The 18,793-nt window shown below is 44.5% G+C and overlaps 1 protein-coding gene across 1 annotated transcript in view; it reads right to left on the bottom strand.

The window, feature by feature from the left end:
* Positions 1 to 7,623: 7,623 nt before the first annotated feature.
* LOC141072496 (zinc finger protein 184-like) overlaps positions 7,624 to 18,793 on the bottom strand; it is a 36,946-nt gene continuing 25,776 nt past the window's right edge. Inside the window, exons 4-5 of the mRNA XM_073559770.1 lie at positions 18,639 to 18,729; positions 7,624 to 8,773 (exon numbers count right to left, since the gene is read on the bottom strand). Coding sequence (XP_073415871.1) covers positions 8,013 to 8,773; positions 18,639 to 18,729 — 852 coding nt within the window. The 3' untranslated portion in view covers positions 7,624 to 8,012. The remainder of the gene's footprint in view (positions 8,774 to 18,638; positions 18,730 to 18,793) is intronic.

The following is an 18,793-nucleotide window of genomic DNA, read 5'->3' as shown; positions in this document are numbered from 1 at the left end:
GCTGCCCTTTGCCCAGGACTGGTCTAGATGGTACACCATGTCAGGTGACCTTGATGACGCAGTTTCATGTTATTATAAAGGCCATAGCCCCAAAGGAAAGGGGTGCGGGGAGGAATCTGAGGTACCGGCCATGGTAAAGTTCCCGAGGCAGCTGGTTGTGGGGCAGAACCCTGCTTACAGGGGCATAATGGGGGCATTACACTGTGTGGGGCCAAGAAAGGGGCCCTGTACTATGGGAACACTCCGTCTCCTCACTGCCTGTCCTCCATAGTGGGGTCGTCTGTATCTATTACAGGAAACAGCACAGAAACGTGATGATTCTTATAAAGAGCCTCAGTGCAGAAGGGGTTAATGTCCTCCGCGCTCAGTAATGGGGAATCTCCACATACCTCCACCTGCAGAGCCGCACTCCACATATATGGCTGCTCTGTGCACAGGACCTGTGATGAGGTCACAGGAGGGGAGGAGTCAGGGGTCACATGATCTCCGGAGTGAAGACCTCCATGGAGCCTTCTCCTCAGTCAAATATTCAGGATTGAGAGTCCTCAGTAGTTGATACCTTTTAATGGCTAACTGAAAAGATGGTAACACATTGCAAGCTTTCGAGACTACTCAGGTTACCATCTTTTCAGTTAGCCATTAAAAGGTATCAACTACTGAGGACTCTCAATCCTGAATATTTTTCTATCTACTGGCTAACACGGTACAAAGATATACATCTTTCCTGTATCTCCTCAGTCAGTGACATTCCCGCCATTATTTGCCCCTCACTACTGGCACAATTACCCCGCGCCGCCTTTTCTACACAGTGTTACATAGTAACATAGTTTTGAAGGCTGAAGGAAGACCTTATGTCCATCTAGTTCAGCCTATTTTTAGTGCAGCTGTTCTGCATTGTTGATCCTGGGGAAGGCAAAAAACCCACAGAGTAGAAGCCAATTTTCTCCATAGGGAAAAAAAATTCCTTCCCCTAAGCTGGGTCAGCCATCTACCTATAATATTACATTATAATAATAATAATATTATAATATTATGTTATGACATGAGGTTAACATCCTCAATAATCAGAACCTCCCACTCCCGTCTTCAAGACTTTACACGTGCTGCACCAATTCTTTGGAATGCACTTCACAGGTCAATACGATTAGTCCCCAATCCCCACAATTTTAAGCGTGCCCTGAAAACACATTTATTCAGACTGGCCTATCGCCTCAACACATTAACCTAATCTATCCCTGGGTGGCACAGCCAAAAGTTTTACAATAACCAGGTTCCCCGCATCATGTTCCCACATGCTTTATGCATCCACTAGCCCTCTGTGTCTGTACTGATACACACTTAACATTATGGCTGGTCCATACAATCAGGGCAACTGTTACCACCCACCTTTCGTGTCTCCCTCTTTCCTCATAGACTGTAAGCTTGAGAGCAGGGTCCTCATTCCTCTTGGTATTTGTTATAATCTATATGATTATTGTTATGCTGTAATGTATATTGTCTGTACAAGTCCCCTCTGAAATGTAAAGTGCTGTGGAATATGTCGGCGCTATAGAAATAAAATGTATTATTATTATGTTATTCGTAACCTTCTATACTGTTACTCACAAGAAAAGCCTCCATTCCTTTCTTACATTCATTCCGTGAGTTGGCCATCACCACTTCCTCAGGAAGAGAATTCCAGAGCCTCACTGCTCTTACCGTGAATAACCCTCTTCTATGCTGGTGCAGAAATTGTCTTTCCTCCAAACAAAGAAAATGCCCCCTTGTTCTTGTCACAGTCCTTGGTACAAACAGTTCATTGGAGAGATCTCTGTATTGCCCTCTGATATACTTGTACATATATATTAGGTCTCCCCTAAGTCTTCTCTTTTCTAGAGTAAACAGACCTAATTTTGATAACATTTCTGGGTATTATAGTGAACCAACTCCATTTATCATTTTAGTAGCCCGCCTTTGAACCCTTTCAAGTTCAGTAATGTCTTTCTTGAGCACCGGCGTCCAAAACTGCACACAATCCTCCAAGTATGGTCTGACGAGTGATTTGTACAGAGGGAGAATTATGTTTTCATCTCGTGTCCCCAGACCTCTTCTAATGCATCCCATGACCCTATTTGCTTTGGTGGCAGCTGCCTGACACTGGGCACTCCAATTTAGCTTCTTATGGACTAAGATGCCTAAGTCTTTCTCCATGTCTGATTTCCCCAGCAGTTTCCCATTTAGTAAGTAATTGTAGCATCTGTTTCTCCTTCCCATGTGCATAACCTTACACTTATCTGTGTTAAACCTCATTTGCCATTTTTCAGCCCAATTCTCCAATTTACTCAAATCTGGCTGTAGTTGCAAACTGTCCTCCTTTGTGTTAACTACCTTACATAGTTTTGTATCATCTGCAAATACTGATATTTTACTGTGTAAGCCATCCACTAGATCATTAATAAATATATTAAATAGTAGGGGGCCCAATACAGACCCCTGTGGTCCCCCACTAGTAATCCTGGCCCAATCTGAGTATGCCCCATTAATAACCACTCTTTGTTTTCTATCACTAAGCCAGCTACCTACCCATCTACACACATTTTCCCCTAGCCCAAGCTTTCTCATCTTACTTACCAATCTTTTATGTGGGACAGTGTCACATGCTTTAGAGAAGTCGAGATAAATGACATCCAATGATTCTCCTGGGTCCATTTGAGAGCTTACATCCTCATAGAAGCTGATCAGGTTAGTCTGACAGGAGCGATCCTTCATAAATCCATGTTGATATGGAGTTAAACATTTATTAACATTTAGATATTCCATAATGGTATCCCTTAGAAACCCTTCAAAAATTTTACCCACAACAGATGTTAAGCTTACCGGCCTATAGTTTCCAGGTTCCCTTTTACACCCCTTTTTGAATACTGGTGCCACATTTGCTTGCCGCCAATCAAAAGGAACAGACCCTGTTTCTATAGAGTCTTTAAATATAAGGAATAGAGGCCTGTCTATCACATTACTTAACTCCCTTAATCCCCGAGGGTGAATGCCATCAGGGCCTGGTGATTTGTCCATTTTAATCTTACTGAGGCGGTTCTGCACTTCTTCCTGGGTTAGGCAGGTAATACTTAATGGGGAGTTTACATTATCACTATGCATTTCCCCTGGCAAATCCTTTTCCTGTGTGAACACTGTGGAGAAAAATGTATTTAAAACATTTGCTTTTCCCACATCGCTCTCTATGATTTCACCCTCATTGTTCTTTAAAGGGCCGACACCATCAATTTTAATCATTTTACTGTTTATATAAGTAAAGAATAGTTTGGGGTTTGTTTTACTTTCCTTAGCAATGAGTCTCTCAGTTTCCACTTTTGCTAAATGTATTTGTTTTTTACACATTTTATTTTTCTCTCTATAACTTTTTAATGCTTCTTCATTGCCTTCTTGTTTAGCTTCCTAAATGCCTTGTTCTTGTTCTTTATTGACCTTTTTACATCCTTATTTAGCCACATTGGTGTTCTCCTGTTCCTAGCCCTTTTATTTCTGTACGGTATGGCTAGCTCGCAGTGGGGGTGTAAAACTGATTTAAATATTTCCCATTTATTTTCTGTGCTCCTATTTTTGAGGACATTGTCCCAATCAATTCGGCGAAGGTCCTCTCTAAGCTGATCAAACTTTGCTTTCCTGAAATTCAGTGTTTTTGTAACCCCCTTCCAGGGCACCTTACTGAAGAACAAGTGGAATTGTATTATATTGTGGTCACTGTTCCCTCGGTGCCCATCGACTCGGACTTCTGTTATTCTATCTGGCCTGTGGCTTAACATTAAGTTCAGAATGGCCGTCCCTCTAATTGGGCCCTGCACAAGTTATGACAGAGAATTATCCTTGGTCACTGACAGAAATTGGTTTCCTCTCTGAGATCCGCAGGTTTCAGTGTCCCACTATGTCGGGGTAGTTGAAGTCCCCCATAATAATCACCTCATTGGGATTTGCTGCTTTGTCTATTTGTTTCAATAATACATTTTCAGTGGTTTCTGTTATATTTGGTGGCTTATAACAAACCCCTATGAGGATTTTATTACTTTTCCCTCCTTGTATCTCCACCCATAGAGACTCCACCTCTTCATTTCACTCTTGTATATCTTCTCTTAGTGTGGGCTTTAAAGTGGACTTTATATATAGACAGACTCCACCCCCTTTCCTTTTTTTACGATCCCTTCTAAACAAATCTTATCCTTGCAAGTTAGCTGCCCAGTCATAGCTGTCGTCTAACCATGTCTCAGTTATTCCTACTATGTCGTATTTTTCCTCATACATTACCAACTCCAGATCTTCAATCATATTGGTCAGGCTTCTTGCGTTGGTCAGCATGCAGGAAACAAGTTTTGCTTAATTTTTCTAAGCTTCCTTCTGAGTACCCTGTCTTGGGTCCTCTTTACCACATCTAGTATCCTTGATTAGTTTGTCCTTCTGCTGCATGTTCTTGTCTGCTGTTTTTCCTCCCATCCCCTCTTCTTCTAGTTTAAAGCCCTCCTTATGAGTGTGGCAAGTCTTCTGGCGAATGTGTGTTTCCCAGGTTTTGTGAGGTGCATCCCATCTCTTGCGAGAAGTCCATCATAGAGGTAATTCATGCCATGGTCCAAGAATCCAAATCCTTGCTGCCTGCACCACCGTCGTAGCCAGTTGTTCACGTCTAGTATCCAATTCCATCTTCTGATGCCATGACCATCGACTGGGAGGACTGATGAGAAAACAACCTGTACATTCCGTTCCTTTATTTTCTTCCCTAGAATTTTAAAGTCTTCACAGATAGTTGGTAGGTCATTTCTTGCCGTGTCGCTTGTGCCTACATGTATCAGTAGGAAAGGGTCGTCATCCTTGGATTTGAGGATAGTTGGTATCCTGTTGGCCACATCCTTGATTTTTGCTCCTGGGAGGCAGCATACTTCTCGTGCGGTTATGTCCGGCCTGCAGATAGTTGCCTCCGTGCCTCTTAGTAGTGAGTCGCCCATAGCTACCACTCTTCTTTTTCTTCCGGACGCACTGCTTGCTGCTCGTGAGTGTTTTTGAGTGTCTTTTGTTTCCGCTTTTGTTGAGAGTAACTTCTTTTGTTGATAGTGTGTCTTCTTTTGGAGATACGGTATCATCCTGAGCTGTCCCATTTTCATTCTCCAGCATGAGGGCTTCATATTGGTTGCTAAGCTGTGTGGGTGGCGATGACCACTTGATCCGTTTGCGTCTTTTCGTCACATGGCTCCACTTTTCAGCCTCTGTATGTGCTCTGAAGCTTTTCTCACTTTCCGCATCCTGAATGGTTGCTTCTGCTTCATCAAAGAAGTCCTCATGTTCTTTAATTACCTTCAATGTTGCTATTCTTTCTTCCAGTCCCTGCACCTTTTCCTCTAAGAGGGCAACAAGTTTGCACTTCTGACAGGTAAAGTTGAGTTTTTGGGCCGGCAGATCCGTAAACATGTAGCATGTGTTGCAGGTGACCATGTGGATTTTCTTCTCCATATTGCTATTGCTGATGCAGCCTATGATGGGTGGTTTTGCGATGTCCTCAAACAGCGAGACCCGGCAAGTCCCAGCGATCGATCAGCTTAAGGCGACTCTTCTCTTCCCAGAATGCACTGGAAATATGCAGATGAGCTTCCTGCTTCTCCAATCCCTGGTTTTGCGATGTCTTCAAACAGCGAGACCCGGCAAGTCCCAGCGATCGATCAGCTTAAGGCGACTCTTTTCTTCCCAGAATGCACCGGAAATATGCAGATGAGCTTCCTGTTTCTCCAATCCCTGGTTTTGCGATGTCCTCAAACAGCGAGACCAGGCAAGTCCCAGAGATCGATCAGCTTAAGGCGACTCTTCTTCTCTTCCCTGAATGCACCGGAAATATGCAGATGAGCTTCCTGCTTCTCCAATCCCTGGTTTTGCGATGTCCTCAAACAGCGAGACGTGGCAAGTCCCAGCGATCGATCAGCTTAAGGTGACGCTTCTCCTCTTCCCAGAATGCATCAGAAATATGCAGATGAGCTTCCTGCTACTCCAATCCAATCTGTCTTGAGTTCTATCTTTTCATTCTGACCTTCTGTGCTCCTTTAGCACAAGTCTTATCTTGTACTCTGTGCTTTGCCATATACCCGGCTCTGTGCTCTGGCATAAGCTCCACTTTTCCCTTGTACCTGGCTCTGTGCCTCAGCATACATTCCACTACCTGTCTGTACTCTGCTCTGTGTCTCTGACTTGGCTCTGGGCTCTAGCATACGCTCTGCTTTCTTGTACCCGGCTCTGTGCTTCAGCCTACTTTCTGCTCCTTGATTTGTACTTTGCCTTGCCTTGTTTCTTCGTGAGCCCTTTGCATGCACCTGGCCTTCCCTCTCCCTCCTGTTTGTGCCTCAGCCATGCCTGCCTTAGCTGTGCCCGCCTGCTTGTGCCTCAGCCGTGCACGTCGGCCAGTGACTTAGCTGTGTCCACTGTTGTGCCTCAGCCGTGCTCGCCACAGTCTGGCCCGCCTGTCTTAGCCTCAGCCTGACCAGCTAGCCAGTGCCCCAGCCGTGCTCTGTGCTTCCTTGCACTCACGCTGTCACTGCACTGCACAGGCCCTAGCCTGCTCCTTGACATACCTCCCCGTGCATCTCTAAAGCACCCGCAGGTCCTGCCATGAACCCTGGCGTGCCTCCTAGCATGCACAGGCCCTAGCCTCAACCCTGGCATGCCTCCTAGCACATGCAGGCCCTTACCCTAGTCTGAACCTGGCATAGCCCCTAACACGCACCTTGCCTTGCACCCTGCCTTGGACCCTGGTGTGCCCCCTAGCACGCACCCTGACTGGAACTTTGCTTTGGACCCTGGTGTCTCCTAGCACTCATCCTGCCTGGACCCCTGCCTTGGCGTGTCTCCTAACATGCACCATGTCTTGAACTCCGGCGTCCCTCCTTGCCTGATCCCTGGTAGATGCCCAGAGCCTGCCGATCGCTGCCAGAGGTCCGGAACCTGAAGACTGCAGCCTAATGTCCGGAGCCTGTCGATCATTGCCAGATGTCCGGAGTCCAATGCCATCTAGCCCTTGCGGGAACCCTGGCGTGCCACATAGCACGTATCATGCCTTGGACCTTGGCGTGCCAACGCATGCACCTTGCTATGTTTCACTTTGTCCTTGTAACTATATCGTGTTTCTGATTAAACCCTGAGACCATGCTTTATTGAAGAAACCCTGTGACCACGCTTTGTTATGTCTTGTACCCTCCACGTTCCCTGTTGCCAGACACTCACACCTGTGTCTTTCTTGAGTCGGCCGTCTGGTTCCAGCAGTGGTGGTGGCTCACCCCCTTGGTCTTGCCCCTGACTCTCCCTGTGTAGGGGTGGTCCCTCACAAGGTCAGCTCGCCCTAGGTGGGTGGGTGCCACGACCCAGAGGGTCCACTCTAGAAATCAGCTCAGCTGAAGCTGACTCCGTCACAGTATACGTCACCTCACCTTATATACTGAACTTTGGGGTACATGTTTTTTCTATTAGTCACCTACTGACTAACCTTAAGGGGGTGAATTATGGGTATAGTTTTACATTTGGAATTAATAAAGTTTAGTTTTTGGAATTAATAAAGTTTAGTTTTATCCTTTTGTCAGCAAACATGAGGAATGACAAGAGACAACCCATTTAAGAAAATTCTATTTTGGTTAAAACTATTCCAACATTATGAACATAAAAAAGGCTTTTCCCCTATGTGACGTCTCTGATGTTTATTAACAGTTGATTTCCAAGTAAAATATTTCCCACATTAAGAAAATGAAAATTGCTTCTCCTCTGTGTGAGGTCTCTGATGTCTAGCAAGAATCACTTTCCGGTTAAAACATTTCCCACATTCTGAACAGCAAAAAAGGCTTCTCCCCTGTGTGCGTTCTTTGATGGCGATCAAGATCTATTTTCCATTTAAAGCATTTCCCACATTCTGAACATGAATATGGCTTCTCTGCTGTGTGAATTCTCTCATGTGTAACAAGACTTAAAATCTGAGTAAAACATTTCCCACATTCTGAACATCAAAAAGGCTTTTCTCCTGTGTGAGTTCTTTGGTGCTTAGCAAGATCCCCTTTCTGGTTAAAACATTTCCCACATTCTGAACATGAAAAAGGCTTCTCCCCTGTGTGAGTTCTTTGGTGCTTTACAAGATCCCCTTTCTGGTTAAAACATTTCCCACATTCTAAACAGGAAAAAGGCTTCTCCCCTGTGTGAATTCTCTGGTGGTTAACAAAATGTGATTTCTGGTTAAAACATTTCCCACAATTTGAACAGGAAAAAGGCTTCTCCCCAGTGTGAGTTCTATGGTGATCAACCAAACTTGATTTCCGGTTAAAACATTTCCCACATTCTGAACAGGAAAAAGGCTTCTCCCCTGTGTGAATTCTCTGGTGGTTAACAAAATTTGATTTCTGGTTAAAACGTTTCCCACATTCTGAACATGAAAAAGGCTTCTCCCCTGTGTGAGTTCTATTGTGTGTAACAAAATTAGATTTCTTGTGAAAACATTTACCACAATCCGAACATGAAAATGAATTTTTTGCTTTAGGAGCAGTTTGTTTTTTAATGCCTCTTTTGTGACTTTGATTTTCCCTAGTAGTCAGTAATGAATCAGAAGATGGGACCTGTTTCATAGGATCAGATGACAGATCTTTGCTGTGAATGGATGATGATATATCTGGAGTAATAGCAATCACTTCAGTTGTATCTTGTAGGATCTCAAGATCATCAGATTTAAAAATTGAAGATGTCAGCTGTCCCCCTGATATCCTGGTACAGTCATCTACCAAGACAAAAAACAATTTTTCTTTCATAAAATATCATTGAGTTTTATATTTTTGAACATTTCTACTTAAAGAAGTTGTCCACTACTGTAACTTTTTTTTTTCATAAATCTTGCTATTATGTGCCACTAAAAACATCCACTATGTTTATTTTAGCAATATTACCTTTTATCATGCTCTAGCAGCACATCCTCAGTGCTGGCTCCAGCTCTCATGGGGTTAATTGACAACTTTCTTTCTCCCGACTTACTGTGCTCTAATACTACAAGTTCCATGATGCATTGCACTGGCCTGTAAGCCAGCACCTAGCACACCCACTCCAAAACACACCCAAACCCCTCCCTCCTCTCTCTTCAATCTGAAGCATCTTATTGTAAGGGTCTGTGCACAAATTGCGGATTCTAATGCGGATCCACAGCAGATTCTCCTGCATTGTACAGTACCATTATAGTCAATGTAAAACAAAAACCGCTGTGCACATGGTGCAGAAAAATCAACAGCATAAACGCTGAGGGTTCATTTCTGTAGCATGTCAATTCTTTGTGCGGATTCCGCAGCGTTTTACACCTGCTCCATTATAAGAATCTGCAGGTGTAAAAACGCAGGGGAAAGCCGAACAAAATCCGCTATAAATCCGCAGGTCATTTTATCTGCGGATTTAGCAAAATCCGCACGGAAAAATCGGCAGCACAATCCGCCACGTGTTCACATAAAACACATTGCAAGCATCATGAGCGCACACTCAGGAGCGAGCACAGACACAGACGTTCTTAATAATAAGTCGCCATGTACACACCGTTATAGTGCTGAGAGCTATAAGGCTGTATGCACACCGGGCGGATTATTCCACACAGAATCCACAGCTCTTGGCAGAAAATGCAGGTGCGTTATTGATGCGTTTGTCATGCGGTTTTTCATGTGCTTTTTTACATGTGGATTGTATGTGTTTTTGTAACCTAAATAAAGATGTCATTTAACAAAAAAAAAGATTTGTGTTGCCATTTCTGTCCGGCCTCCTCATTTACACTTGTCCATCCCACACTTCATTACACACATAGATAGATATGGGATAGATAGATAGATATGGGATAGATATATGGATCTATATATAGATTTTTCCATAGATATTTTATTTCCATAGATATTTCCATATCCATGTTTATTAATGAACAATGTTTCATTTTAAAAAGTAAAAAAAAAATGGCGTGGGCTCCCGCGCAACTTTCTGCACCAGAGGAGGAAAGCCGACTGCCGGGGACCAATATTTTTTGCCTGGGAATGGGACAATACCCATGGCCCTTTCCCAGGCTATGAATATCAGCCCGCAGCTGTCTTCATAGCCTTTACTGGCTATTAAAATAAGGGACCCCCCAAAAAATGACGTGGGGGTCCCCCTAAATTTTATGCTGCAGGCTGATATTCATAGCCTAGGAAGGGGCCATGGATATTGGACCCCCCCAGCTACAAATACCAGCCTGCAGCCGCCCCAGAAATGGCGCATATATAAGATGCGCCAATTCTGGCACTTAGCCCCTCTCTTCCCACTCCCGTGTAGCGGTGGGATATGGGATAATAAGGGGTTAATGTCACCTTGCTATTGGAAAATGACATTAAGCCCGGTTTAACAATGGAGTGGCGTCAGCCTATCCATTATTAATCTTATAGTAATAAAGGGTTAAAAAAACACACATAAGAATAAAGTATTTTAATGAAATAAAATACAACATGGATATCATATTTTTATTGCACGCCCAGATCCAAGTGACGCCCTCGGTCTCCTCTAATAAAAAGTAAAAAAATAAACAAACCGTATACTCCCTGTCCGGCACAGTCCAATTAATAACGAGTGTCCCACGACGATCTCCCCTATAGAACAGTGACATCAGGTGATGTGACCGCTCTATAGCGCCTCCCAGTGGTGAACTGACAGGAGACAATGGCTCCTGCAGTGCATCACTGAGGTGACATGAGTTCAGGCTCTCACTTTCCAGCAATGCTGCATGAGAATTAGGGTTAGGGCTTGGGTTAGGGTTACGGGACCACTTTCCCGGCGGCGGAGGGATACACAGGGGAGGATTACCTCCGTCTATCATTTCATTGCTGGGGCCCCTGGAGAGCGGTCGCATCAGCTGATGCGGCTGCTCTACACGGGAGATCGTCATGGGACCCTCGTTATTATCTGGACTACAGCGGAAAGGTGAGTATAGGTTGCTTTATTATTTTATTTTTATTACAGATCGATGGCTTCGGGGAACTAGGTGATTGGTAAGTATATACTCTATGTTATGTGTTGTATGTTATATGTATATTCTATATGTTGTATGTTCAGAATTTGTTTTTTTTTTTTTTTCACTTTCAACACATTAGCCGGATAATGGGACTACTTCTGTCCCATCATTGGCTAATGTGTCACTCACTGACAGTGTAGCAAGCATCACCTGATGGGACTTGTAGTCCCACTGGATGATACTTGCCTGCATACACACGCACGCGCACACACCCCCGCATAGCCCCGGCACCGCCAGCACAGCACGCAGACTCCCCCGCACAGCCCTGGCAACACCCACACAGCCCACCCACCCTCCCGCAAAGCTGGCAGACCCCCGCACGGCCCGTCCACCCCCTGCACAGCCAGCATACAGCCTGCAGACCCCAGCACAGCCCGCCCACCACCCCCCGCACAGCAGCCCACAGACCCCCGCACGACCCTTCCACCCCCCGCAGAGCCGGCACCAGCAGACAGCCTGCATACCCCCACACAGCCCGCCCACCCTCCGCACAGCTGGCAGACAGTCCGCAGACCCCGCACAGCCCCTTCACCTCCCGTACAGCCAGCAGACAGCCTGCAGACCCCTGCACGGCCCCCCCCCCACACAGCAGCCCGCAGACCCCTGCATGGCCTGTCCACCCCTCGCACAGCTGGCAGACAGCCTGTCCAACCCCTACACAGCCCCGTCACTCTTGATGGGTGAGGAGACAGATGCTGCAGAGTGACGGGGCTGTGATGTCTGGTGCAGCACCGCCCACACACTACTGTGACTCTTGATGAGTGACAGCAGTGTGTTGATACTGGGTCACGCCTGCTGACGTCACATCAATTTCCATAGTCAGGAAATTGACGTGACATCAGCAGATGTTAGCGGCGGCTGTAGCCTGGCGGTCACATGACTCGGACTCAGCCGCCCGCATAGCGCCGCTCACAGGCAGAATTGGCAACGCAAGGTAATTACAAAAATCATTATGGGCCCCGGGGGGCTACAATAGGGGGGTTACTAAAAAGTAGTGGACAACCTGTTTAAATTGTCTGTAAAAATGGCAAGCTATGCAAAAAACTTTAACCGTGTTGCATTTTGGTGCGCTCGGCGCACCGTCAAAGGGACGCATGCGCCGGCAAATACATACCTGCGCACGGCCTGCGTACCCAATGCTAAAGATAGGATACGCAGGCCGCATGCAGCGTCATGCGCCCATAGGTGGAGCTGACCGGAGGAGGGGCGGCCATGCGCATCCCTCCACAGCTCCAGGAAATGCTAGTGTGAAAGTAGCCTTACAAGTGCTGCTGCCAAGAGCTGTGTCAGTCATTGATTTTGCAATAAAGTAAAAAACAGATAAGGCAGGTTAGGGTTAGTGCTATAGTTAGGGTTAGTGTTGGGACTAAAGTTAGGGTTACTGTTAGGGTTTATTCTAAAGTTAGGGATAGGGTAAAGAATTAGGCTTTTCTCAATTGCCTGCCCAATAATTTGGTCACGTCATGTCGTAGTTTTCTATTTACGAAAAAAAATAAATAAATAAAATAAAATGGCCCGTCAGTATTATAGTGCAGAGGAGGCTTATGCACTTTTATGTTCTAACTGTGAAGAAAGTGCAGTGTCAGATGGCGATGTGGATTTCGAGGGCTTTAGTAGCAGCGACAGTGATAGCTCAGAAATGAGCAGTGATTCTGGTCCATCCTCACACACAAGGACCAGTACAACAAGAAGGACAAATAGCGCTTCTGGAGAAATGTCTCCAACTCAGGGAACAATGCCCAGTACTAGCGCTGTCCCTAGTGCTCGTGAATTGGCGCACACCAATGTCCAAGAAGCTTTGCCTCTTGATGTAGCATTTCCCAGATGGGAGGCTTCGGTTTCGGCTACTCCATTCATCCCTAATTTTAATGCCATTCCTGGTATAAATGTGGAGGTGGAAAATTTTGGACCAATTATTTTTTTAATATGTTTATGACAGATAGCTTGCTAGAGCATATTAGCTTACAAATTTATATGCGTCCCAATTCATCAGCCAGAATCCACAATCCTATTATGGTAGGTCACATTTATGGACACCAACTAGAAATGAAATTTTTTTTAGGACTTACATTCACTATGTGTCTTGTTAAAAAAGCCCTGTTCAAGCCACCCCTATGTTTTTGCCGTTATTCCTAGGACCCGTTATGAAATGCTCATGAGATTTTGGCATTTTAATGACAATAGTCAATGCCTGCCCAGAAATGTCCCAGAACATGACAGAATATACAAAATCAGACCCATCATCGAAGACTTGACAGAAAAGTTCTTAAAGCTCTACACCCCAACAGAAAACATTTCCATTGATGAGTCCCTTGTAAAATTCAAAGGAAGACTGGACCTCAAGCAATTTATTCCTTCTGAGAGGGCAAGGTTCGGAATTAAGCTCTATAAAATGTGCGTGAGTTCAACCGGATACACATCAGCTTTTCACATTTATGAGGGGAAAGATAGACAACTAATCCCACCAGGATGCCCTACTTATCTGGGGACATCTGGAAAAATCGTTTTGAGCCTTTTTTTACAAAAAGGCTAAAATCTGTATGTTGACAACTACTGTACCAGCATACCCCTATTTAAAAGTCTGGTTGAACATAACATAGGGGCTTGTGGGACCATTCTCAAAAACCATCAGGGGTTTCCACAATCATTGGTCAAAGAACATTTCCGAATGGGGCAGTCAGGGGCTTTATGCAATGGAGAGCTGCTTGTCCTTAAGTATAAGGATGAAAAATATATTTTTATCCTGAGCTCGATCCACACAGATGCCACAAGGGCCACTGCAGACCAACAGGGATCCACCACTCCAAAACCTGTGTCTGTCATTGACTACAACAAATATGTGGGGGGTGGACCTTGCAGATCAGGTTCTACAGCCATACCAGGTATCAAGAAAATCATATACCTGGTATAAAAAGTTAGTCATGTATTTGTTTCAGGTGGCCACATATAATTCTTTTGTGTTATACAAAAAAGCCGGAAATGCAGATACTTTCCTTGATTATCAGGAAAAGGTCATGTAAATCTTGTTTTTGAAAATTTTGTCCCCACCAATCCTTTAGAATGTGAAGATGTGAGAAGACTCACTGAGCGACATTTTATTGCACTCATCCCAGTAACTGAAACAAGAAAGAACCCCCAGAGAAGATGTCGTGTATGTTCCTAGAGAGGAATGAGGCATGATACCCGCTATTATTACCCACAATGCCCATCATTGCCAGCCTTATGCCTCCATGACTGCTTTACAATCTCCACACAGAACCACGTTTTTGAACTGTTTTGACAATCAAGCATTTGGTTTATTTGGTGACAGACACTTTTGAGTAGAGCTGACTTAACAATTTCCGGGGGTAGGTGGGGGGAGGTCTCCAGAGACACAAGTTGGGCACAATATATTGGGCACTACAATGACATTTTTGCAATTTTTGCTCTAAAACTTCCACTACGTGTTTCTGGAAATCATCCATGTAGTGAAAATGGTCACTATATCCATAGATGAATTCCCAGAGGGGTGTCATTTCCAAAATGGGGTCACTTCAGGGGGAATTCTGTTGTTTTGGCACTTAGCGGCTCTCCAAAGTGCCACAACAGCAGAATCCTCCCTGAAGTGACCCCATTTTGGAAATGACACCCCTCTGGGAATTGGAAATGACACCCCTTGCAAATTCATCTATGTACACCCATAGATTTACCTATGATGACCATTTACCTATCTACCTATTTTCCAATGTAAAATCTGGGGTTAAAACAATATTTTAGTGGTTAAAATATAATTGTTTTTTCTTCACTGCCCAATTGTATAATTGTCTATGGAACAGCTGTGGTGTCAGTATGCTCACTGCACCACTAGAAGAATTCATTCAGGGAAGTATTTGGTAAAATGCAGTCACTTTTGGGGCCTATGCTGTTCTGGCACCTCAGGGGCTCTGACAATGTGACATGTCACCCACAAACAATTCCAGCAAAATCTGCTCTCCAATATGGCGCTCCTTCCCTTCCGAGCTCTGCCATGCACCCAAACAGTGGTTTACCCCCACATATGGGGGTGTCAGCGTACTCAGGACAAACTAAAATATATATCGAGGTAAAAAGATTTAGGAAAAATTTTATTTTTTTTATTTCCATGGCTCTACGCTATAAACTTCTGTGAAGCACTTGGGGGTTCAAGGTGCTCAATACACATCTGGATAAGTTCCCTAAAGGGTCTAGTTTCCAAAATGGGGTCACTTGTTGGGGGTTTCCACTGTTTAGGTACATCAGGGGCTCTCCAAACACGACATGGCAACCGCTAATTATTCCAGCATATTTTACATTCAAAAAGTCAAATGACGCCGCCATCGCTGGTGACATTTTGCTGGATGTAATTTTTTTCTAAGCCTCACAATAGTCACAATATTATAGGCATTATCACCAATAATATCAATGCTATTATATGTATTATGTAATAATGGGGGGGCAGGTCAGTGAGGGATCAGCGACCTGTCATAAGCCAATACAGATGAATATGTAATCAGACCACATAAAGCCCCGCCCACAGCCCCACCCACAGCACCGCCCCAGAGCACGAGAATCTCATTACTGAAAACTACAAATACAGATTAAACAACAGTAAACCAGAGTTGAATTCATTTATGGTGGACCATTGGAGCTACTATGAATCCTGACCAGAAGATCAGAGAAAATAATAATAATAATAATAATAATAATAATAATAATAATAATAATAATAATAAATTTTATTTCTATAGTGCCGACATATTCCGCAGCACTTTACATTTCAGAGGGGATTTGTACAGACAATAGACATTACAGCATAACAATAATCACATAGATTATAACAAATGCCAAGAGGAATGAGGGCCCTGCTCGCAAGCTTACAATCTATGAGGAAAGAGGTAGACACGAAAGGTGGGTGGTAACAGTTGCCCTGATTGTATGGACCAGCCATAATGTTAAGTGTGTAACAGTACAGACACTGAGGGCTAATGGATGCATAAAGCATGTGGGAACATGATGCGGGGAACCTGGTTATGGTAAAACTTTTGGCTGTGCCACACAGGGATAGATTAGGTTAATGTGTTGAGTTGATAGGCCAGTCTGAATAAATGCGTTTTTAGGGCACGCTTAAAATTGTAGGGATTGGGGACTAATCGTATTGACCCGGGAAGTGCATTCCAAAGAATTGGCGCAGCACGTGTAAAGTCTTGGAGACGGGAGTGGGAGGTTCTGATTATTGAGGATGCTAACCTCAGGTCATCTGCAGAATGGAGGGCGCGGGTAGGGTGGTAAACTGAAACAAGGGAGGAGATGTAGGGTGGTGCTGAGCCATGGAGGGCTTTGTGGGTGAGGGTAATAAGTTTGTACTTGATTCTGGAGTGGATGGGTAGCCAGTGTAATGACTGGCAAAAGGTAGAGGCATCGGTGTAATGATTGGGGAGGAATATGATCCTGGCTGCAGCATTCAAGACAGATTGGAGAGTGTAGAGTTTGGTAAGAGGGAGACCGATTAGAAGAGAGTTACAATAGTCGAGACGAGAATGAATAAGAGAAACAGTAAGAGTTTTTGCAAAAGTAAGAAAAGGTCGAATTCTAGAAATATTTTTGAGGTGCAGATGACAAGAGCGAGCCAGTGATCGAATGTAGAGGGCAAAGGAAAGCTCAGAATCAAGTATGACCCCAAGACAGCGGGCATGTTGCTGGGGAGTAATAGCGGAGCCACACACAGAAATGGCAATGTCGGGTATAGGTACATTAGTAGAGGGAGGAAACACAAGGAGTTCAGTCTTTGACAGGTTCAGTTTCAGATATAGTGAGGACATGATGTTAGACACAGCGTTTAGACAATCGCTGGTGTTTTCTAGAAAGGCTGGTGTGATGTCAGGAGAAGCGTATAATTGGGTGTTATCAGCATAGAGACGGTACTGGAAACCAAATCTACTGATTGTTTGACCAATATGGGCAGTGTACAAGAAGAGGAGGGGGCCTAGAACCGATCCTTGAGGAACCTCAACAGTAAGGGGAAGGTGAGAGGAGGAGGAACCGGCAAAAGATACAGTAAAGGAGCAGTCAGAGAGATAGGAGGAGAACCATGAGAGAACGGTGTCCTTGAGGCCAATGGAACGGAGCATAGTGAGGAGGAGGAGCTGATGATCCACAGTGTCGAATGCTGCAGAGAGATCCAAGAGAATTAGCATGGAGTAATGACCATTTGGTTTAGCTGTTAGTAGATCATTAGAGACTTTAGTGAGGGCAGTTTCAGTAGAGTGTAAGGAGCGTAAACCGGATTGGAGAGGGTCAAGAAGAGAGTTATCAGAGAGATAGTGGATAAGACGGGAGTGGACCAGGCGTTCCAGGAGTTTAGAAATGAAGGGAAGATTAGAGACAGGTCTATAGTTAGCGGCACAGTTTTGGTCGAGGGATGGTTTTTTAAGTAGTGGATGTATGATGGCATGCTTAAATGAGGAGGGAAAGATACCAGAAGAGAGAGAGAGAGGTTAAATATTTTAGTTAGGTGAGGGGTGACAGCAGGGGAAAGGGACTGGAGGAGATGTGACGGAAATGGGTCACTGATGCAAAAGGTTGGGCGAGAAGATTCAAGGAGCCTGCTTACTTCTTCTTCTATTACTGGTTCAAAATCAGAGAGTGAGCTAGATGCAGTGGGGGAGGGAGGACAGTGCATGGTATGAGGTGATTTGGAGATAATTTCCTGTCGAATCTGGTCAATTTTTTCTTTTACGTAATTGGCCAGATCGTCAGCTCAGAGCTCTGTGGTTGGGGCCTGAACTCTTGGGTTGAGTAGAGAATGATAAGTGTCATAGAGACGTTTCGGGTTATTGGACAGTGAGGTGATGAGGGTGTTGAAATAGGTTTGTTTGGAGAGGTGAAGGGCAGTGTTGTATGTTCTAAGCATAAACTTATAATGGATGAAATCTTCGTGTAGATTGGATTTTCTCCACAGACGTTCGGCGCTCCTGGAGCCGCTGCAGGAAACGTGTTTGCACCGTGTGCCAGGGTTGTCGCCGTCTGCGTTGTGGTGTTCTATTTATAGGAGATGCAAATTCATCCAGGGCAGTTTGAAGTGTTTCATTGTAATGCTTCAATGCAGAATCAGGACATGAGAGGGAGGAGATAGGGGCCAATGAAGACTGAAAGTTCTTCATAAGTTTCTGGGAGTTAATGGCCTGTATGTTTCTATAAGTATGGACAGTGGGGGTGACCTGAGCAGCCTGGCAGTCCTTGATAGAGAATGAAAGAAGATTGTGGTCAGAGTGCGGGAGAGGGGAGTTTGCAAAATCATCCACTGCACAAAGAAAATAATATTGCTCCCCATTTCAGGAGAGATTGTGCAGTAATCTGAATTCCTTAGGATCAAAAACAATGTAATTGGTTGTAAGTTCTATAGAAAAGGGCTTTCACTGCCCAAAGTCATTTGAACAGTTTTGGGTGGAGGAGAATGTTGTGATCTAGAGGCAAAATGGTGATCATGGTAATATGGCCGGACTACACCACCGATAAAGCAGCCACAGCCGGTGACTGAGAGGAATCTGTGACTTCTCTGCATTCAGTGGTTACTACTCACCTGGGTAGTCATATGTGGGAATCTCCTCTTTGCACCACTCATCATCTCTCACATATGTCTCTGTAGTATTAATATGGGTCAGATCTTCACCCTGAAACAAATATTGTAAAAGTCACAGACAGATGGAGAAGTCCCATCTATGATCAGCTCTAATC

This window comes from Dendrobates tinctorius, unplaced genomic scaffold (genome assembly GCF_039654945.1).
Source record: "Dendrobates tinctorius isolate UK_male_01 unplaced genomic scaffold, ASM3965494v1 ptg000274l, whole genome shotgun sequence".
In the NCBI taxonomy this organism is placed as follows: domain Eukaryota; kingdom Metazoa; phylum Chordata; class Amphibia; order Anura; family Dendrobatidae; genus Dendrobates; species Dendrobates tinctorius.
This window is presented reverse-complemented; position numbering and strand designations above follow the sequence as displayed.